The 23,436-nt window shown below is 43.9% G+C and overlaps 1 protein-coding gene across 11 annotated transcripts in view; it reads right to left on the bottom strand.

Moving 5' to 3' along the window:
* Positions 1–23,436, bottom strand: part of SRCIN1 (SRC kinase signaling inhibitor 1) — a 942,827-nt gene that overhangs the window by 411,365 nt on the left and 508,026 nt on the right. For all 11 annotated transcript variants that reach the window (XM_077459382.1, XM_077459389.1, XM_077459385.1 and 8 more), the window contains exon 3: positions 12,881–12,988. In XM_077459382.1, coding sequence (XP_077315508.1) covers positions 12,881–12,988 — 108 coding nt within the window. The remainder of the gene's footprint in view (positions 1–12,880; positions 12,989–23,436) is intronic.

Genomic DNA, 23,436 nt, shown 5'->3' with positions numbered 1-23,436 from the left:
TCTGATGGGCTGGTGACAGGTACTCGGGTATTTAGATGAACTGCGATAGGTACGCAGATACTGTGACAGGTACTCAGATGGGCTCTGACAGGTACTCGTGTATGCAGATGAACTGTAAAGCCACGTACACACGTAGCGGTATGTCCGACGTACTTAGTCTGGCGGACTTCCCGCCAGATTGTCTGTCGGACTTTCCGAACGGGCTACTTGCCCACACACGGCACTTTTTGAGCGGACTAATACGGCGTACTAAGTCCGCCGTACTATCCACCCTACTTTTGAAATGAACGGACTCGCCCACACACGCAGAGGAAAGTCCGCTAATTTCGAGGGCGTCTCCAGGTAGGCGGGGCCCGCGAAGGAGACGTCGCTGGCCCCGCCGCCTGGTATGGACTTAAAGGGGAACCCCAACACTGAAAAAAAAAATCGGCGTGGGGGTCTCCCCCAAGTCCACAACAGACCCTTGTCCGAGCACGCTACCCGGTCGGCCAGGAAAGGGGGGGGCGAGCGAGCGCCCCCCCCCTCCTGAGCCGTACCAGGCTGTGTGCCCTCAACATGGGGGGTGCCTTGGGGGAGGGGGGGGCCACGCGGCCCCCCCACCCCAAAGCACCTTGTCCCCATGTTGATGAGGACAAGGGCCTCTTCCCGACAACCCTGGCCGTTGGTTGTCGGGGTCTGCGGGCGGGGGGGCTTATCGGAATCCGGGAGCCCCCTTTAATAAGCCTATGTGAATGAGTATGGAGTACAATGCGGCCCCCCTTCCCCAAGGCACCCCCCATGTTGAGGGCACGCGGCCTGGTACGGCTCAGGAGGGGGGGCGCTCGCTCGCCCCCCCTTTCCTGGCCGGCCGGGTAGCGTGCTCGGACAAGGGTCTGTTGTGGACTTGGGGGGGACCCCCACGCCGATTTTTTTTGGCGTTGGAGTTCCCCTTTAAGTCCATACCAGGCGGCGGGGCCAGCGACGTCTCCTTCACGGGCCCCGCCTACCTGGAGACCCGCTCAAAATGAGCGGACTTTTCTCCGGGCGGGAAAAGTCAGCTCATTTCAAAAGTACGGCGGACTGGCATACACACGGCCGGATTGTCCGCCGAAATGCGAGTCCGGCTGGAAGATTGGAGTGCAACATGGCATTCTAAGTCCGCGGTACTTTCGGGTCAAAAAAGTATGCCGGAGGCTACACACGGGGGCATTGTTTGGCGGACTTGAGTTTGCCGGACTTTTCCACCGGATTGTTTGATCGTGTGTACGCGGCATAACAGGTACTCAGGTATTTGGATGGGCTGTGACAGGTACTTTGATGAGTGATGACGGGTCCTCTTTATTGGGGGGGGAGGGGGCAGTCAGTGTGGTTGGTGTGTACTGTAAGTGGTAGCGAGATGTTACTGCAATCTTTTTCTCACACACGATCAGTGTGTGAGAAGGAGAACCAGGTAACATGTTGTTACTGCGGTTTGTTGACATTCTGTAACTGGCTGTGATTGGACAAAGCTGGTCACGTGGTAAAGAGCCAATTTCATTGGCTCTTTCTTGCAATCAGAGTTGGGCTGTGTCAGGGTGACATGCCTTGTCCCCGATTGCCGCTCTGTGCGAGCCCTAGGGGTGTGCACAAGCGCCATGCAGGTGGGCAATACATGTGACCAGCTGTGATTGGACACAACCAGTCATGTGGTAAAGACCCATTTTTTATTGGCACTTTACAGGGATCCGAGGGACACATCTCCTCCCCAATCGCCGTGCTATGGGCCCGCAGGTGTGGCGAGACACCAAGGATGTCATAGGACGCCCGCCCAGGATGGGAGATCCCATCTGCGGACATCATATGACTATAGCCCAGTAATGAAGTGGTTAATGGGGGCACAGACAGCAAAAAAAAAAAAAAATAAATAAAAAAAAAAAAACGTACAGGTTTTCTAATCCCTCTAAAACCAAAAAAATAAATAAAAAAATAAAATAAAAAGTTAGTTATACTTTAAGAGTTTAAAGCGGAGTTCCACTCATTTTTTAGTTTATTAAAAGTCAGGAGCTACAAAAGGTGTAGCTCCTGACTTTTAATAAAACAGACAGACACTCACCTATCCCACGGTCCATGCTCCTCTCCGCGGTGTCATCACAGCAACTATGGGCACCCAGCCGTGACAGCTTATGGCTTCACAGCTGGGCGTGCCCCATGCATGCATGAGTCATGCTGTGCTCTGCTATTAGCCAGGCAATCTTCTGGGACCTGGGGTGTGTGCTGGCAAGGAGGTGCCACCTAAGGCGATCACCTAGGTGGCCAAGAAGAGGAAGGATGAAGTGGGACAGGAAGTTCCACTAAAAAGAAGGTACACCCCCCCCCCCCCCCAAAAAAATGACATGCCAATTGTGGCGTGTCAGGGGGCGAGGAGTGCTTAAAGCAGAAGTTCCACTTTTGGGTGGAACACTGCTTTAAAGAACAAGTCTGCCTTTTGACAAAAAATAATGAATGTGCATTATTTTTGCAGGTGAACAGATTGCTGATGCAGTGCAGGTCTCCTGTAGATCTGTCAGTGTATCAGCTTGCTTGTACCTCGAACGAGGAAGCCAATACATTTTTATGCCCCATACACACTATCAGATTTTCTGATGAGTTTTTCCTTCAGATTTACCAAAACCATATAATATGAGGTCAAACTTTAGGAGTTTGAAAGTGTATGCAATCATAGGCCCTTACACTACATGGTTTTGGTAAACCTGAAGGAAGGAAGAACTCAGCATAAAAACTGATATTGTGTATGGGGCTTTATAGGTAGACTCAATGAACTACCATAGCACTCATAGTGCCATGGCAGTTCATTGAAAACTACAAGCCGACAACCACAAAGGCTGGACCTTGTAGTTTAACATTCATAGAGGACTGTAAATGAGTGTGCATGAGTGACGTGACCAGTTGGGCAGAGCCCCCCACCACCGCGTCTGTTTTAAATTGTGGCAGCAGACACGGGGAGAAAATCCCTGGTCTGCCTAAATGTGGGTGTAACATTTTATGAAAGGTGAATGTATCCTTTAAGTTGAGGTGGATGTTGAATGCTTTGAGGAAGATATGGTAAAACCTTGTAGTTGAATGGGAAGGAGATATTTTCACACACTACAAGGCTTCACAGTTATTTATTGAAACAAAAACAAACATTTTCTGCATACATTTACTACATAGCTCACACAGTGCAAATATTTTTAAATAATGCAATTAAAAAAAAAAAATTAATACCTTTTCTCAAATCGCAGCTGTGTGCTCACGTGACCCCTCCCCCCGCTCTTCTTCCCCCGATCTATGAAGAGAGGCGTGAGGGCCTGAGATTCCCCTGTGACGTCAGTCAGCCAGGCGAAGGAAGTCACGTGACCACACAGCAGAGTTGTGGTTAAAAGGTATTTAGCCTTTTCATTAAATAATTTTTTTTTTTTAATAAAAAAAAACAACAACACACACTATAGTTAATGCCAGCATAATCCGGAGGGTATACATGCTAAATAGAGAGGGAGAGGAGAGAGGCTCACAGCAGAGAGCATGCGGATGGAGGCACGTAAACTGACCACGGTATCATAAGCTCAGCAGCCGTGATTATCGTGGTCACCACAGCCAGGGGGACACAGGAACAGACAGGATTAACCAGGTATATCACAACATAGGAAGGGAATTACATGATAAGCACTGTGTTTCAGATCATGCCTTAAAAAGGAACAGTTTGTTTTTATTTATTTATTTCTGTTTGTTTTGGTTTACAGCCACTTTAAAAAAGGAGTTGTAAAGCCAGAAGTTTTTTTTTTTATCTTAATGCCTTCTGTGTGTAGCAGTCTCCCCAGCACCCCCCTAATACTTGAGAGACACAAACGGCAGCTCGGTGTCTACACAATATATTTCTCCACTGACTGTCTTTGCAGCAATGTGTACTTCTGTACAGACTGTCAACATAATATACAGCTACAGTGCCTTGCAAATGGTATTCACCCCTTTGGCATTTTTCATGTTTTATTGCCTCACAACCAGAAATTAACATGGATCGTTTGAGTATTTGCATCATTTAATTTACAGAACCTGCCCACAACTTTGAAGTTTTTTTTTATTTTTTATTATTGTGAAGCAAACAAATAGGACAAAATAACAGAAAAAGGCAATGTGCATAAGTATTCACCCCCCTAGTCAATACTTTGTAGAGCCACCTTTTGCAGCTTGACACATGAGCTTGTCACATCTTACCACTGGGATTTTTGCCCATTCCTCCTTGCAAAACTGCTCCAGCTCCTTCAATTTGGATGGTTTGTGCTTGTGACCAGCAATCTTCAAGTCTGACCACAGATTTTTTATTGGATTGATGTCTGGCCTTCGACTAGGCCATTCCAACACATTTACATGTTTCCCCTTAAACCACTCAAGTGTTGCTTTAGTAGTGTGTTTGGGGATTCTGCTGGAAGGTGAACACCCATCTTAGACTCAAATCACACATAGTGGTACAGGTTTTGTTCAAGAATATCCCTGTAATATCCATCTTCCCCCGCAAGTCTAACCAGTTTCCCAGTCCCGGACTCCTGAAAATGGTTTTCCAAAAAGTTCAATTTTAGTCTCATCAGACCAGAGTCCTTCCTTCATACATTTTGGGATTCTCCCACATGCCTTTTTGCAAACTCAAAACATACCATTTTGTTTTTTGCTGAAAGTAATGGCTTTCTTCTGACCACTCTGCCATAAAGCCCAACTCTATGGAGCGTACGGCTTATTGTCATCCTATGTACAGATACTCCAAGTCTCTGCTTTGGAACTCTGCAGCTCCTCCAGGGTTATCTTAGGTCTCTGTGCTGCCTCTCTGTTTAACCACTTAACAACCGCCCATTGCCAACGGCTTCAGGGCGGTTGTTTAACTCTGAGAGGCCGTTAATTAACGGCCTCCCAGAATTCTGCTCTGGGGTGCGTACACGTGATCATCCGTGACCGCCGGGTCCAGTGGACCCGGCGCATCACAGATCACGGTAAACGGCCGCTCGTCGTGGCCGTTTACCACGTGATCGCTCTGTCAAATGACGGAGCGATCACTTGTAAACAAACCGGCGTCATAACATGACGCCGGTTCCTCCCTCCCCCTCTCTGTACCGATCGGTACAGCGGAGGGGAAAGAGATCGGTGTCAGCAGCGATGTGGGCTGCATCTGCAGTGCCCACATCGCTGCTCACCAAATTTAACCCCTCAATTCCCTGCAATACCCTGCAATACTCTGCAGTACCCTGCCATTACTCTGCAGTACCCCCCAATACTCTGCAATACCCAGCCATAGACGCCCCCCCACCCCTCACCGCCCTCCGGTGCTTCTACCAACTCGCCAGTACGATCAAAGCCAGAATCTTTTTTTTTTTTTTTTTTCAGGCTTGCCAGCCTAGAGGCGAGATGTGGGGTCATATTGACCCCCAGATTTCACTGTAAAGAGGACCTGTCACCCCATATCCCTATTACAAGGGATGTTTACATTCCTTGTAATAGGAATAAAAGTGATCAAAAATTTATTTTTGGGGAAAAAAAAATGTCAAACTAAAATAAATAAAGTAAAATGAACAATAAAGTAAAATGAACAATAAAAAATCAATAAATAAAATAAAAATTTAAAGCGCCCCTGTCCCCATGTGCTCGCATGCAGAAGCGAACGCATACGTAAGCCCCGCCCACATATGAAAACGGTGTTCAAACCACACATGTGAGGTATCGCCGCGAACGTTAGAGCGAGACCAATAATTCTAGCCATAGACCTCCTCTGCAACTCAAAACATGTAACCAGTAAAAAAAATTTAAAGCGTCGCCTATGGGGATTTTTTAAGTAGCGACGTTTGGCGCCATTCCACGGGCATGTGCAATTTTGAAGAGTGACATGTTCGATATCTGTTTACTCAGCATAACTTAATCTTTCACTTTATGCAAAAATTGGGCTAACTTTACTGTTTTTTTTAAGCACAAAACAGTTTTTTCCCCCAAAAAAAGCGTTCGAAAAATTGCTGCGCAAATACCGTGTGAGATAAAAATTTGCAACGACCACCACTGTATTCTCCAGGGTCTTTGCTAAAAAAAAAAAATATATAAATGTTTTGGGGTTCTCTGTAATTTTCTAGCAAATAAATGATGATTTTTACATGTAGGAGAGAAATGTCAGAATTGTCCTGGGTGCTCCAGAACGCCTGATGGCACTCCCTGCATGTTGGGCCTCTGTATGTGGCCACACTGTAAAAGTCTCACACATGTGGTATCGCCGTACTCGGGAGTAATAGCAGAATGTGTTTTGGGGTGTAATTTGTGGTATGCATATGCTGTGTGTGAGAAATAACCTGATAATATGAAAATTTTGTGGGGAAAAAAAAAAAAAAAAAAAAAAAAGGAAAAAAAAATCTTGATTTTGCAAAGAATTGTGGGAAAAAATGACAACTTCAAAAAACTCATCATGCCTCTTACTAAATACATTGGAATGTCTTCTTTCCAAAAAGGGGTCATTTGGGGGGTATTTGTACTTTTCTGGCATGTTAGGGTCTCAAGAATTGAAATAGGCCGTCAGTCCTTCAGGTGTGATCAATTTTCAGATATTGGCACCATAGCTTGTGGACTCTATAACTTTCACAAAGACCAAATAATATCCACCAATTTGTACTTATTTTTACCAAAGATATGTAGTAGTATAAATTTTGGCCAAAATGTATAAAGAAAAAATTACTGATCTGCTAAATTTTATAACAGAAACGAAGAAAAATTCATTTTTTCGCAGAATTTTCGGTCTTTTTTCTTCTATAGCACAAAAAATAAAAAACTGAGAGGTGATTAAATACCACCAAAAGAAAGCTCTATTTGTGTGAAAAAAAGGACAAAAATTTCATATGGGTCCAGTGTTGCATGACTTGCATGAGTAATTGTCATTCAAAATGTGAGAGCACCAAAAGCTGAAAATTGGTCTGGTTATTAAGGGTGTTTAAGTCCCCAGTGGTCAAGTGGTTAATGCCCTCCTTGCCCAGTCTGAGTTTTGGTGTGCGGCCGTCTCTTGGCAGGTTTTCTGTTGTGCCATATTCTTTCCATTTGGTTATGATAGATTTGATGGTGCTCCTAGGGATCATCAAAGATTTGGGATTTTTTTTTTTTTTTTATAACCCAACCCTGACTTGTACTTCTCAACAACATTGTCCCTTACTTACTAAAAGTCATGCTTCTGCATAAAAAAAAAAAAAGCACGGACCGGTGGGCCCACAGGGTTCCTAGGTTCTTCTCCTTCAGTAGGCAAAATAAAACTGATGACTGCATGGCAGGGTGGAGGGTTGTTTCCCAAGGGACCGCCCCCTGGGAGGAACTAAGAATTCTGAGTGTTGTATTACAACTAATGCCCAGTATCTCCTAGTAATAGTAGGGCAGAACAACCCAATGGCTAAGGGAGGAGCTGTGTCGATTGGTGAATATAAGAGAAAAGTGGGGTTTACATGGGCAGGGGAAAGGGGTGGAGTCAAGGGTGGAGCTTTTGCCTAGGGCAGTGATGGCGAACCTTGGCACCCCAGATGTTTTGGAACTACATTTCCCATGATGCTTATACACTGTGCAGTGTAGTTGAGCATCATGGGAAATGTAGTTCCAAAACATCTGGGGTGCCAAGGTTCGCCATCACTGGCCTAGGGTGTCAAAAATCCTTGCACCAGCCCTGCGACTGTACAATGCTTTCTTACAAATTTATGTCCACACTTTTGCCTCGTGCATTTTCATTGAGTATTGGAGATGAACCCAAAAAAGATGTATGAAAAACCTTCATGTATTTGATCTATGACAAACTGCTACTATTGCTGTTATGTATGTCCTCAAAGCGGAGGTCCACCCTAAAGTGGACCTCCGCTCATCGGAACCCTCCCCCCCTCCGGCGCCACAATTGGCACCTTTCAGGGGGGAGGGGGGTGCAGATACCTGTACAGTACAGGTATTCTGCACCCACTTCCGGGATAGCTCTCTGCGGAAAGGGGCGTATATTACGCCCCTTTCCGCAAGTGCCCCGCTGCCTGCTGGGAAACACACAGATCCCAGAGGCAGCGGGGACCGTCCTTATTGCGCGGCGCGATTCGCGCATGCGCAGTAGGGAACCGGGAAATGAAGCCGAAAGGCTCCATTTCCTGATTCCCATACCCAAGATGGCGGCGGCAGCACCCGACATACGATCTACAGATCGGCTTCGGGTGCCGACATCGCGGGCGCGCTGGACAGGTAACTGTGACCATTTTAAAAGTCAGCAGCTGCAGTATTTGTAGCTGCTGGCTTTTAAAAAAAATAAATAAAAAAAATAAAAAAAAACGCGGAGTCCCGGTGGACTCCCGCTTCAAGCTTCGCGAAAAAAATGCATCATATGATTTCAGATCCCAGACTGCTACTATGCCATCACAAAATATCAGCCCTGAGGACATAAAGGGTTTATGTCAAATGCTGGAAACACCATCCTTGGTGATCACTGTAAATCCTCAGAAAGAGCAAGTAATTGCTACATGTATTGAAAAATCTTTCAGTTTTGAGTAGATTCTTAAACCGCTGATTCTAATCTGTAAAAGACACAGATTTTCTTTTTACTCTGGGCATCTTTGCTGTGGGGGATGCTGAAAACTCTCGAAAAATAGTGCCATAGCAGCTCACCATAAAATGGGGCTTACTGCTTGGAGGGACTCATTAGGGAGGCAGTGTAAGCAATTTAAACATACTGCAGAAAATCTGTATGGATCTGGAGATAAAACAAATCCAAACCTTTTTTTCACCCTCTAAAAATAAGCAAATTCCCATGGCAACCCAGACTAAAATGTAAAAAACTAAAAAACACCATTAAAAAATGACCCATCAATGGGAAACCGGAGCCTGTGATGATCAACACAACTACTCTGATGAATTTAACTTCACATCAGAAGCCCGCTTCATGTCAGAGTTTCCCCTAAATGTAAGCATCACCCCATCACACCAGATTTCTCCATCACCAAGTCTTCTCATCATATCAGAGCTTCCCCAGCAGAGGACTGGAGGTAGAGCAGGTCTGAAGCAGCCAGACATCAATCTACTACTGAATACTGGTGGCCTCCCTGCATGCCACTTGCTCTGGATCAGTATCATAAGTTACTATGGTGTGGACAGGCTTGCTGCCAACACCAAAGCAATGAATGCCGCTCTGCATACTATGTTAGAGCATCATTCATTGTTATTGGTGGCCCAGCCACACCATGGCAAATCAGGTCACTGATCCAGGGCAAACTAGGTCTCCAGTCGAGTAAAAAACAGATGTCAGACGTACAAGAGGAGTCATAGCTCACCCCATCTTTCTCTGTGCAGCAGCAGCATTCATCTCCCCCCCATTCCCATTTGGGAAAAGATTAACTGCCTTTGGATCTTCTGCAGTAGCCCACCTGGTTAGCACTGTCAAATGAACACTGTATGCCTGCCTTCAGGAGGCAGAATCTCCTTAGCCAAAAACAAACAAGATTGCCGAGCCTTAGTTACTGTGACAGTGCTAGGCCCTGCTACTGTGTAAAAGGGGTTATCAATTGTGAGCAAATATTAGTTGCATATCTCTGGATTTTGGCATTCCTAAATTGGGCTTTGGAGATCTCAAAGAGTTTTGGGAGGGAAATAAGCTCGAACCCAGTGTCCTGGTCTTGCAGGAGACCGGCAGGCTGTGTGTGCAAATGCACACAGCCCTTATGATGGGCTTTGGCATAGCTCAGGGCTCCAGTTTCGGTGACAGGTGTGTGCTCCTGTTAGGAGACAGAGGTTCTCTAAGTCCATCAGGCTGGGAGAGTCAAGGGAGGGCTAAGTGAGCCTTTAAGGCTGAGAGGGTGGGACGACTGGGCAAGTCCAGGGGACTGAGGGAATCTGGATGTCTCAGAGGAGTGAGAGAGCCCGGAGTGGCAGAAGAACCCCTGCTGAGAGGCCAGAGAGGGGGCCTATGCAGCAGGGTGCTGCAACAGAATCTGCTGGGAGAGCCAAGAGAGCAGAGGGCTGCAACTGGAAATACAGAGGTACTGTATAAGGTGGTCTGAGGGACCAGAAGCCAAGAACAAAGGCTAAAGCCTAAGCAGTGGTGCTTCTGAAGAGGGAGCTAAGGTGGTGGGCATTTTCTGTTACCTGGTTTGCTGGTGATTATCCCCCACATGGCCAACTGTTCTCTTTTTAACTTTTCTTCAAGCACCAAATTATTACAACATAAAATATAATATTACCACAATTCTTGTTTTTTTTCCCTCCTACTAACTACTACACCACCAGAACTACCTTGATGTGATGGTGGAAGAACTTAGAATTAATGCTGGCCATACACTATAAAAATCATTCAAATCCATTTTCAGAAAACAAACATTCGGCCGTGAGAGCATACGATAGTGCCATCATGTAATCACAGATAAATCGTTCAATTGACATAAATGAATCACATTTTTTTTTTTTTTACACATATACCTAGTGCAGATTGGACGAGAAACACCTTAATCTTTCACTTTATCATTCGTTTGGCAAAAAATTTACAAACTTGTCAGTTTTTTTTTTTTTTTTTGGCTCAAAAAGGTCCCAACCAATTACCAATTTGTGCCCATTAACTAGCCGACAAATTAACTGTCTAAATGACTGAAATTTTGGCCGATTTTTGTATAGTGTATGGCCAGCATTACACCTCAGGAGCTTAAGAAGTACAAAAAACCTATAAATGCTATAAATAGCAGGTATCAAAATACATTTTAATAAATCCCATTTTCAATGAATATATGAAAACTCCAACCTAGAAACCCCAAGATTCTATACCTCTGAAAAGACCAGCTGATGAGAAAGTGAGCTACTGTGGACAGAGTAATTAACTGGAAAATTAAGGATTAATTTGCCTGGCAACTTTGATATACAGTAGTGTCCCTTCAAGTATATTGACTACGATGAAAGCACTCTTCTTACCGGTCTTAGATTTGGAGCATATGTTTGGGTTTTTTGTTTGTAGGAGGGCTTTTTGCGGAATTCTTGCATGCCATCATTTGTCCCTGGGTTACCTTACTTTTTGTTTTGGAGAAAATTACATTTACTTAACCACTTCCCGACCACAAAAATGTGTCAAAAATGTCCGATGGGTCCCCCACAATGTCGCAGTCACAATAAAAATCGCTGATCGCCGCCATTACTAGTAAAAAAAAAAAAAATTATAAAAAATTATTAATAAAAATGCTATAAAACTATCCCTATTTTGTAAACGCTATAACTTTTGCGCAAACCAATCAATAATCGCTTATTGCGATTTTTTTTACCAAAAATATGTAGAAGAATACGTATCGGCCTAAACTGAGGTAAAAAAATGTTTTTTTATATATTTTTGGGGGATATTTATTATAACAAAAAGTAAAAAATAATGCGTTTTTTTCAAAATTGTCGCTCTTTTTGTTTATAGCGCAAAAAATAAAAACCGCAGGGGTGATCAAATACCACCAAAAGAAAGCTCTATTTGTGGGAAAAAAAAGGACGTCAATTTTGTTTGGGAGCCACGTTGCACGACCGCACAATTGTCGGTTAAAGCGACGCAGTGCCGAATCGCAAAAAGTGGTCTGGTCTTTGACCAGCAAAATGGTCCGGTCTGCAAGTGGTTAAAGCCTGCAAATGTGCCCCAAAACTTAAAAAAAAAAAAAAAAAAAAAAAAAAAAAAAAAAAATTAAGCTTGGCTTGACCCATCCATTAAATTTATAACAACTGGAGAAACTGCAGAGAAGGGCAACCAAACTGATAAGAGGCATGGAGGAGCTCAGCTATGAGGAGAGATTAGAGGAACTAAATTTAGTCACTCTTGAGAAGAGGGGAATAAGGGGGGATATGATCAACATGTTCAAATATATTAGGGGTCCATATAGTGAACTTGGTGTTGAGTTGTTCTCTGTACGGTCAACCCAGAGGACACGGGGGCACTCTTTACGTCTAGAGGAAAAGAGATTTCATCTTCAAGTACGGAAAGTTTTCTTCACAGTTAGAGCTGTGAAAATGTGCAATAGACTCCCGCCAGAGGTGGTTCTGGCCAGCTCAGTAGATTGCTTTAAGAAAGGCCTGGATAGTTTCCTGATGGTACATAATATAACTAGGTACTAACATAGGTAAAGTTGATCCAGGGAAAATCTGATCGCCTCTTGGGGGATCAGGAAGTAATTTTTTTTCCCCTGCTGTAACAAATTGGAGCATGCTCTGCTGGGGTTTTTTTTTCGCCTTCCTCTGGATCAATTGTGGGCATAAAATTGGGTATTTGGATTGTACAATTATTTTTTATTTTATTTATTTGTTTTTAAAGTTTGAACTGGATGGACTTGTGTCTTTTTTCAACCTGACTATGTAACAACTTTGGAGCATAATGGAGCTTACAAAAGTAAGATAATAGGAAATATGGGATAGATGGGTACCTATAGTTTACACTCATATCAGCTTTACATTTCTAGCCTATACTAAACCACAATTACTTAGAACATTTTTTTATTTTATTTTTTTAAAGAAGCCTATATGCTTTAGGTCACATGCAGTTAGCATGCTTGCAGGTAGGGTCACTATCGTCTGAAATAATTATTTGGAAAGCTGCTTACAGATATATTATGTGCTCGCTCATCCAACCCCAAATGCACCTGGCAGCAGCAAGAATACACACAGGACCTAGAACACCAGGTTAGCTAAATCAGCGTGAAATTAAATGGTGCTTAGGATTCAGGATGATGCACATGTTTTAGCAATGCTGAACCTGAATGATGCTCAGGGGTTTTCCCTTCACATCAGACAAAACCTACAAACCAAATGAATATACACAAGCTGCAGAATAGTTTCAATCCAACCCCACACACATAGCTCAGCTTGTCCACATAAAGTACTATCTGGTAAGAAGAAAGACATGGGGCCTTACCGAAGATGGATTATCTAGGCACACAGGCACTGCATTCTCCTGTGTCTCTCTGTACATCAAAGCATCAGGACTCCCTGCAAGCAGGATAGGTGAAGAGCCTTGAAGCAACTGGAAAGAAAAAGAAGACGAAGTAAAGACAAAGAACAGAATTATATTCCCACCAAGTAGTCTCCTGCTTTATATAGTGACTAATTTTAACAGACATTTCCCTCTCAGCTTCGAACCATTTCAACACAAGTAGAGCACATTAGACCTGCCTTCTTAAAGAGGAAGTAAACTCCCCCACTCTGATGCTTCTTTTCTTTAGTACATTATAATAAGTAATTCTCAAACTATAGTTACTGTAATCCAGTCCAAATCACATATTACTTACTGTTTAACCACTTGCAGACCGGACCATTTTGCTGGTCAAAGACCAGAACACTTTTTGCGATTCGGCACTGCGCCGCTTTAACTGACAATTGCGCGGTCGTGCGACGTGGCTCCCAAACAAAATTGACGTCCTTTTTTTCCCACAAATAGAGCTTTCTTTTGGTGGTATTTGATCACCCCTGCGGTTTTTATTTTTTGCGCTATAAACAAAAATAGAGCGACAATTTTGAAAAAAAACGCATTATTTTTTACTTTTTGTTATAATAAATATCCCCCAAAAATATATAAAAAAAACATTTTTTTCCCTCAGTTTAGGCCGATATGTATTCTTCTACATATTTTTGGTAAAAAAAAAAAAAAAATTGCAATAAGTGATTATTGATTGGTTTGCGCAAAAGTTATAGCGTTTACAAAATAGGGATAGTTTTATAGCATTTTTATTAATAATTTTTTTTTTTTTTTTTACTAGTAATGGTGGCGATCAGCGATTTTTATTGTGACTGCGACATTGTGGGGGACCCATCGGACATTTTTGGGACCATTGTCATTTATACAGTAATGACTGCTATATAAATGCAGTGATTCCTGTGTAAATGACACTGGCAGTGAAAGGGTTAACCAGTGGGTGGCAGTGTAGGGGGTTAAGTGTTCCTAGGGGTGTGTTACTAACTGTGGGGGGGTTGGGCTTTAATTTAGTGAACACTGATCTCTGCTCCAATCACATGGAGCAGAGATCAGCATCACTAGTTGCTAGGCAGAATGGAGAAATGTTGTTTACACAGCATTTCCTCCATTCGGCCGCTCCGTGAGACGATCGCGGGTATGCCCGCGGCAACCGAGTCCTCGGGTCCCGCGACCGGACTCACGGGGGTCCTGACCAGCGCGGGAGCGCGCCGCCGGTGGCGCGCTCCCGATGGCAGGGCGGCATTGAATATTGGACGTACCTGTACGCCAATATGCCTGCCCGTGCCATTCTGTCTACGTACATAGTCGTGCGCTGGTCGGGAAGTGGTTAAAGAAACTTTAAAAAAAACTTGTTTCCAGGGCTTAGGCAGTGACATCTTAAGTATTGTTTTCTGAGTCCACAGTGGAGTGCATTTCCGCGCTTACATTGAGCACTTCCTGTACTGTTAACCAAGCCTGCTTCTCAATCCAACGTTTATATGGCAAACCTGCTTCCCTGTTCATATCATAGCCGACTTGTTTTAATTTCATAGTATTTACTTGTGCCGATTGTTTAATGTTTGCCTGTGTCAGTCTTATCAGCTTCAGCTGAAAAGACTGCAGTAATGGCCAGGTTTACACTACATGTGATGTCACATCATCACATGGGGTGTAGGAGGAAGCTCTGAGTGGTTATGCAGCCTCCTGGGATATCAGTGGTGTGCCGTAGGAAGTCCCGATAACAGATAGATAAGCACATAGAGAGTGTGCCATAAATCATGGGAGATCTGGGTATGCTCAGTGACATCATTCTAAAGAACAAAAAAGGATTACAACAATACTAAGCGAGTAAGGAGATATCTACAAGCAGTGTTCATTAGGGGTTTTTTTTATGCTGATTTACATGGGACAAAGTTGTGGGGGAGAGTTTACAACCACTTTAAAAAGTGTACTTTTGGCCACATTAATCCTACAAAACACCAGAAAAACTTACCAGATTAAGCACCTCCACATGCCTGCATGTCTATTTATTTTTCCTCTATAGGAAACAAATCTAGGGTTCCGTATTATGCAAATGGAAGCCTCAAATAGGAATTTGAGTCTATAATGGTTAGGTAGATTGGAGGATATTCTTTCCATAACACCGTGCTCCTTGGACACACACAACAAATAGAAAACGGACATACCGGACCTGGAGGTACTCTGGCATATAGGGATTGGTTTAGTAAATTTTAATATGGCCACAGATTTTGTGTAATGTGACCAATGCAGCTTTTTTGTAACATTTATGCCCAGAAGCTGTAATGAGTTATTTATTGCACTCTCTCTCTCATATCCCAGCTCTCTGGCAAACCCTAGATAGCAGCTGTGAAAACTCGACTAATTTCAAAAATCAGATGAGCAGGGACCATGAAAGGAGTGATGATGTCATTGTATCCAGACACATTTACTATACATTGGCTGTGTACATCTGATTTCTGAAGGTTAAGTTAGTTTTTACACAGCTACTAGCTGGGGAATGCTAGAGTGGTGTGACAAAGATTTTACAACTGCCTCTAGCCACAGGCTAGACAGTTAGAGGAAAGTAAAAAGAATGGCAAGGGTAACTTTAAAGAAAAAAGGTACAGTATACACACACACACACAGTAATAATTCCTCAATGTACAAAAAATAAATAGATTATTCATTTAAGAACAGGATCACAACCATGCAAACCATTACTTTACGATCCATTGAACAACTGAACACCGAAATCTTCTGGCCAATGGCATACTATATCCATACTACTATGTTTTGTACTAGGAGAGCCAACATATTGAACAGTTTGCAAGCAGGGATTGGATCAGGCATGTTCACGTGTTCAGACCCACAGGTAAGCTGTCAAAAGTAGACAACCAATCATAGGCATTCCCTGCCCCACATATAAACATGCCTCTTGTATACACGCGGTTGTGGGGCGGGGCATATGATTGGTTGTCTGCTTTGACTGCTTCCTAGCGGGTCTAAATGCCCAAACACGCATGAGTGCATCTCAATATGTACCTGACCACGGACCCGACCCCCATCGCGCCAGGTCAAATTCACTGCTTTATAAATATACTGAAATTAAGTGGCTAACGCACAAGGGATGACAGGTGGGCGACAACATCAAGATCTCCACCTAGTAAATTAGGGAAAGCTTTATATACACATCCAAAAAATACAAATGTTTCTCCTAAGTGGCAGAGATACTGTGTATACTAAAAGAGAGTCTCTTCTCTTGTAAGTCACTGATGCAACTGCTGGAAGTGGACACCGCTTCCTGCATGTCGCATAGGTTACAACAGTAAATTACAGGATTCACCATTGGCCACATCTGCAAACATAATTTGTACCATTTCTGAGAATGCAATGACAGCGATTCAAAAATCCAGGGCTGTCAGCTTGTGATCGTTCTTCCAGCATGCACATCCTTTGAACATTTTAAATAAACTCTATATAAAGCTTCACAGGGCTGTTTTATTTAGGTCTAATTAGTGGCACACATTAGAAACTGACCCGATCAATCTTTTGGATGTACTGAAAGTCTGCACAAATAATACTAAATTGTTTTGTGCCAATATGTGGTCAGGCTGGCTCATGACTAAAGAAGAATCATTGAGCTACTGTATTTAGCAACTCTAATGCCGCATACACACGGCAGGACGTTGACAGCAAAAGGTCCAACGGAATGAATCCAGACAATTCGACCGTGTGTGGGCTCCATCGGACCTTTGCTGTCAAAAAAAAAAAAAAAAAAAAAATCAGACGGACTTTAGATTTAGAACAGGTTTTAAATTTTTCCGACGAACTCAAGTCCAGTCGAAAAATCAGTTTGCGTAATACCAGTTTGCATCAGTAGACGTATCCTGCTATGAAAAATGACAATAGTTGTCATTATAGTAGCAGATTGGAAAAGTGGAAGGTTTTGGATATCTTACCTATCTAGCAAGGTGTCAGAAACCATGAACCAGACTGAGACAGAAGTAAAGCAAAATCACACTTGTTTATTAATAAGAATAAAAAAGGTAGAGTAAGCGTAGTCAAAGCATAACCAGAGTCCAGTAACCGGATCGGGTAGTCAGCCAAGCCAGAGTTCAGTAACCAGATTGGGTAGTCAGCCAGGCCAGAAGTCAGGGATTCAAGTAGAGCAGTGATGGCGAACCTTGGCACCCCAGATGTTTTGGAACTACATTTTCCCATGATGCTCAAGTACACTGCAGAGTGGATGAGCATCATGGGAAATGTAGTTCCAAAACATCTTGGGTGCCAAGGTTCGCCATCACCGAAGTAGAGGAACAGCAGGCAGGATAAGGCGCCAGAAGGGATGTCAGCAAAGCCAGTCTATAAGGCTGGGTTCACACCGCTGCGGATGGGAGACCCAGGTGCGATTCGCACCACACTGCAGTGCAAATCACATCCGATCTCTGTGCGATGCGAGTTCAGCCATACAGATAGTATGGCTGAATTCGCATCGCACCCACCGCAAACTCGCACAGGACCCTTTTTTTGGTCCGCAACAGAATCGGATCGCATGGGTGTTCACACCATGCGATCCGATTCCTGTCCGAGTTTGCAGATCGCACTGCGATATGCGGACTGATCTGGGGGTGTCATTAAGATTTCATTGGCACTCCCAGCAGTCCGCATAGGGCAGTGTGAACTGCCGGCGGGAGGCATGCGATGCGGGAAAACGCCACGGATTCGCGGCGTTCCCGCATCGCTCCGGTGTGAACCTAGCCTAAAGTAGGCATAACTGACGAGCAGAATCAACAACAGCTGGTAACGGTGGAGAGAGATAGGAGTTGGCAATTAGCCGACAGCTGAGCGGACAGATCAGAGAAGGAAGGGCTGAGCCCAGCCCTGACAGAAAGTTAACAAAGTTGGGTTCCCAAAAACACGAACTCTGCATTTATTAAAAAGGAAACTTCATGAGAAAAATATGTTGTCATTCATTGCAAGCCAAGCTCTTCTCTGGGATTTCAAAGCACTACTGCCCCTTTTCTTGTGATATGGCTCCTTTAAAATGGCCTGTGTCAGATTAAAAAAAAAAAAAATCCCTGCTGTCAGTTTCAGCTCCTTTACCAACATGTGCAGCAGATTCAGGTAATTCCTAATAGTGCCACTTTTTGTAAAGTAGAGCTTTTGCTGCCCCAAATTCAAAAATAATTACTTACTGGAGGTAATCAAATCCAACTTAAACTTGCCATGCAGAGACAAGCAGAGTAAGCAGAGTAAGCAGAGTGCCTGTCCCTGTACACTCTTCCTGTGAGTGGTGACATCTGTCTGTGGCTCTGCTCCTTTAACCACTTTCAGACCGGACCATTTTGCTGGCTTAAGACCAGACCACTTTTTGCGATTCGGCACTGCGTCGCTTTAACTGACAATTGCACGGTTGTGCGACGTGGCTCCCAAACAAAATTTATATCCTTTTTTCCCCCACAAATAGAGCTTTCTTTTGGTCATATTTGATCACCCCCTGTGGTTTTTATTTTTTGCGCTATAAACAAAAATAGAGCATCAATTTTGAAAAAAACGCATTTTTTACTTTTTATTATAATAAATATCCCCCAAAAATATATATATAAAAAAAAACAGTTTTTCCCTCAGTTTAGGTTGATATGTATTCTTCTACATATTTTTGGTAAAAAAAAAAAAACGCAATAAGCGATGGTTTGCGCAAAAGTTATAGCGTTTATAAAATAGGGGATAGTTTTATGGCATTTTTATCAATAATTTTTGTTTTTACTAGTAATGGCAGCGATCAGCGATTTTTATTGTGACTGCGACATTATGGCGGACACATCGGACATTTTTGACACATTTTTGGGACCATTGTCATTTATACAGCAATCACTGCTATACAAATGCAGTGATTCCTGTGTAAATGACACTGGCAGTGGAGGGGTTAACCAGTGGGAGGCAGTGTAGGGGTTAAGTGTTCCTAGGGGCGTGTTACTAACTGTTGGGGGCTGGGCTTTCTTTTAGCGAACACTGATCTCTGCTCCAATCACATGGCGCAGAGATCAGCATCACTTGTTGCTAGGCAGAACAGGGAGATGCTGTTTATAACGGCATATCCCAGTTCAGCCGCCCCGTGAAACGATCACAGGTATGCTGGTGGCGCGCTCGCGATGGCAGGGCGGCATTTAAGATTGGACGTACCTGTACGCCAATATACCAGCCCGTGCCATTCTGCCGACGTACATAGGCGTGCGCCGGTTGGGAAGTGGTTAATGCATATTGTACAATCCCAGACTTCCTCACAAATGCCATTTCTGAGGAAGTCCAGGACTGGTCGATACACAAAGGGGCGGAGCCATGGACTGATGACACCACCATGCTAACTACACACAGGGAGAGCTTTACGTTGTAGACTGTAGACCTGTGTGTGACTGAAGGAGCAGCTTGTATTTCTTCCTTTTGCAATGGATTTGTGTTTACTATGTCAAGTATTATTTTTAACCCTTTTTAAAGCCTGAATAAAACAGCAGTGAGCACTATGCCAGTTTCTTTTATTTTGTATGTACCACACATGGTTTGCATTTATTGTTTGGGGCCCTTTCACACCGAGGAGTTTTTCAAGCGCTTTTGCTTTATAAAAAAGGGCCTGAATAGCTCAAGAAAAATGTTTCCCTTAAAAATCAATAAATGTGTCCACACTGGCATGGTGTGCTTCCATTAAAGTAAAAAAAAAAAAAAAACACTCCTGCTTGCAACATTTTTAAAGAATACATCCCAAAAACATTCCTCCCCATTGAAATCCCATCAAAAACACAGTGCACTGAGGCACGCGGTAGCACTAACATTTGATTTAATTTATTTCTTTTTATAATCTTTCATTTTGATTCTTTTTGGTATGAATTTTGATTGTCTGTGTGTAGAAACTATTAATTGGAGACTAAATTTTTTTTTTTTATTACTTTTTGTTAGTCCACTGACTTCATTGTATGTGCGCACTGGCGGTGTCGGGCGCTGTCTGTGTTGTGGCTGTGCTCGTCCCCGTCATGACCCGGGGTTGCGACGTGCACTGGGGATCTCCCCCCGCCCTGTTCTGACGTGGGGTGGGTGGGGTTTCCTCCACTGCTCGTCGACGTCATGCTTCCAGCGCCGGATAAGTGACGTCCTTTTGGCGTGCTTGTTCTGGCTGCCGGGTTAACCATCTCTGACCATTTGGGGGCTGGGTTTGGTGCGTGCGGCTGTCTAGCTTGGTCTGTACGGCTGGCAGCTGTGTGACGCCTTTCCAGCCCCCTTGGATTTCGGATGCATGACGTTGGGGGTGGGTCTATGGCGGCGCTATCCCATGGGCTTCCCCCTGTGCAGGGTCTCACCTTTTGGATTTCCCTCCTTCACTCCCTATTTGCAACCACATGATCTATGGCTTCTTTGCCCTTATTCACATAGCACTAGGTAATTATTTATTTATTTTTTTCTTTCCTTTCACAACATCTCCTTCCTCTCCCACTCAAATTTCCCACTCCTTCCCTTCCAGTCCACACTTTTAATTTTTTTTTACACACATTTATTTTAATTGCTTATTCTCCATAGGTCCCCCCATGAGGGCCACCCCACTTCCAATACTCAACTCTTGCTACATCCCTTACCCCAACCTGCTAGGGGGGTGGTTTGTATGTTTTGGTTGTCGCCCCACGCGTGCTCCCTCAGCCCCAGTCCGTGGCAGCTTTGGGTCGGCCCGACTCTCGGTGCACTGTGCCGCCTCTGCGCAGATATACATGTAAGTCTGTGGGTCGAATGTGCATTTGTGGGGGGGTTCTCCATGTCTGTACATTTGTTCATATATTATATTTTTTTTTTTATTAAAAAATGGTTGTTTATTTTATTCATAGGCTACCACTACGGTGTTGCTCCTGACGAGTGGCTAGAAGGTCACAAAATGCGTAGAGCTTTCAACTGCCGTTTTGTGTATACAATTGTCAACAAAGCATGAACGTTCCTTTTTGATTTTTGTTCTTTTAATTTTATGGTTTTTCTTTAAAATGACGCTTCAATGTGTCATGTATTTACATATAATTTGTGCTTATTGAATACTCAGCTCTTCATATGTTTACTATTAAGTCCTTGTTGGAATGTGTATATATTGATGAAATAGAAAATACTAATTTATGACTGTGCAATAACATGTAAATATATGATTACTTGTACTTATTAAAAACTTGTTTTTTTACCAAATGTTATGCTTCTGCTCCCGTGTGCCTCATATAAAGTCCCGCATGTTGCCCTTTTCTTTTTTAAATATTAAATCAGGATGGAGGAGGGGATGTGAACGGCCCCTATTACCTCATTTAAAGTCCCAAATAATTTATTTTCTTCCTTTTGTTACAGTGCACTAAGCTTTTTTGGTGAAGTTTGAGTCACATGTCCTTTAAAAACCACAAACACTGCAAAGGCACAGCAAAAACAATCCATTAACGAATACGCATTTTACTGCTAGTTTTGAAGCGAACCAGTGTGAAAGTCCTCTCAGGTTCTGTTCACACCTGAGCAATCCGAATTGGCACGATTCAAAATCGCAGCAAGCTTTAGTGATGTCATTGCTTCTTAATGGCGCCCCAATTGTGGCGCCATTTTCCACGATAAATTGTGCTGCAAATGCGTTAAATCGCAACGCGTGATGCTTGTTGTTTAACCACTTTCCATCCGCCTCACGCCGATATGCGTTGACAGAAGGGCTCGTACAGGCAAACCAACGTACCTGTATGTGGCCCTTTAAGAGGCGGCCTGCAGGCGCCAAACTCCGCGGGTCCCACGGACTCGATCGCCACGGGGATACCCGCGATCGTCTCACGGAGAGGAAGAACAGGGAGATGCTAATGTAAACAAGTAATCATTTTTATCTTCACAGGGAAACCAGAGCTGCAATAGTGTAAATCCAGGCAGAAAGAAAGAAAGAAAGAAAGAAAGAAAGAAAGAAAAGAAAGAAAAGAAAGAAAGAACCCAAATCGGTGTATATTACCGTATATACTCGAGTATAAGCCGAGATTTTCAGCCTCTTTTTTGAGGCTGAAAGTGCCCCCCTCGGCTTATACTCGAGTCATCGCTGTCTGCCCGCTCGATCAGCGTGTCGAGCAGACAGACAGCGGCCATTCTATGATTCAAAAGCCGCGCCTCCGGCTCCGCCTTCGCCTGTGATAGGCGGAACACTGAATTTCCCAGCAGCCTGTGTTCCGCCTATCACGGGCATCGTCTCATCCTCGTACTACGGACGAGGATGATACGACGTCCGTGATAGGCGGAACACAGGCTGCTGGGAAATTCAGTGTTCCGCCTATCACAGGCGAAGGAGGAGGCGCGGCTTTTGAATTTTACAATGGCCGCCGACGAAGAGGGCACGGGACGGAGGCAAGGCAAGGCACGGCACGGGACGGGACGGGACGGGACGGGACGGGACGAAGGCAAGGCACGACACGGGACGGAGGCTCGGGACAAAGGCTCGGGACACAGGTAGGCTGGACACACACACACACACACACACACACGGATGGAGACACACACACACGGATGGATGGATGGAGACACACACACACACACAGGGATGGATGGATACACACACACACAGGGATGGATGGAGACACACACACACAGGGATGGATGGATGGATGGATGGAGACACACACACACAGGGATGGATGGATGGATGGACACACACACACACAGGGATGGATGGATGGATGGACACACACACACACAGGGATGGATGGACGGACACACAGGGATGGACGGACACACAGGGATGGACGGACACACAGGGATGGACGGACACACACACAGGGATGGACAGGCATGTCTCACCCTCGGCTTATACACGAGTCAATAAGTTTGCCAGTTTTTTTGGGGGTAAATTGGGGGCCTCGGCTTATATTCGGGTCGGCCTATACTCGAGTATATACGGTATTTGGTCTTTGTGAAAGTTCACAAGCTATGGTGCCAATCTCTGAAAATTTATCACACCTGATGTACTGATGGCCTATCTCATCTCTTGAGACCCTAACATGCCAGTAATGTACAAATACCCCCCAAATGACCCTTTTTGGAAAGTAGACATTATAAGATATTTAGCAAGAGGCATGGTGAGGTTTTTTTAAGTGGATTTTTTTTTTTCCAAAGAATTGTGGGGAAAAAAATTACAAGATTTTTATTTATTTTTTTCCACAAAATTGTCATATTATCAGGTTATTTCTCACACACAGCATATGCATACCATAAATTACACCCCAAAACACATTCTACTATTCCCGAGTATGGTGATACCACATGTGAGACTTTTACACAGTGTGGCCTCATACAGGAGGCGCAACATGCAGGGAGCGCCATCAGGCGTTCTTGGAGCATAAATTACACATATAATTTCTTGACTACTTACAATTTTGAAGGCCCTGGAGCACCAGGACGATGGAAACGCCCAAAAATGACCCCATTTTGGAAAGAAAACAACCCAACTTATAATCTGAGCCATAATGAGTTTAGTTTATTAGAGTAATCGT

This window comes from Lithobates pipiens, unplaced genomic scaffold (assembly GCF_037356315.1).
Source record: "Lithobates pipiens isolate NorthernLeopardFrog02 unplaced genomic scaffold, aLitPip1_a1.2 Scaffold_28, whole genome shotgun sequence".
NCBI lineage: Eukaryota > Metazoa > Chordata > Amphibia > Anura > Ranidae > Lithobates > Lithobates pipiens.
Note: the sequence above shows the minus strand (reverse complement) of the source record. Positions and strands in the feature narration are given on the sequence as shown.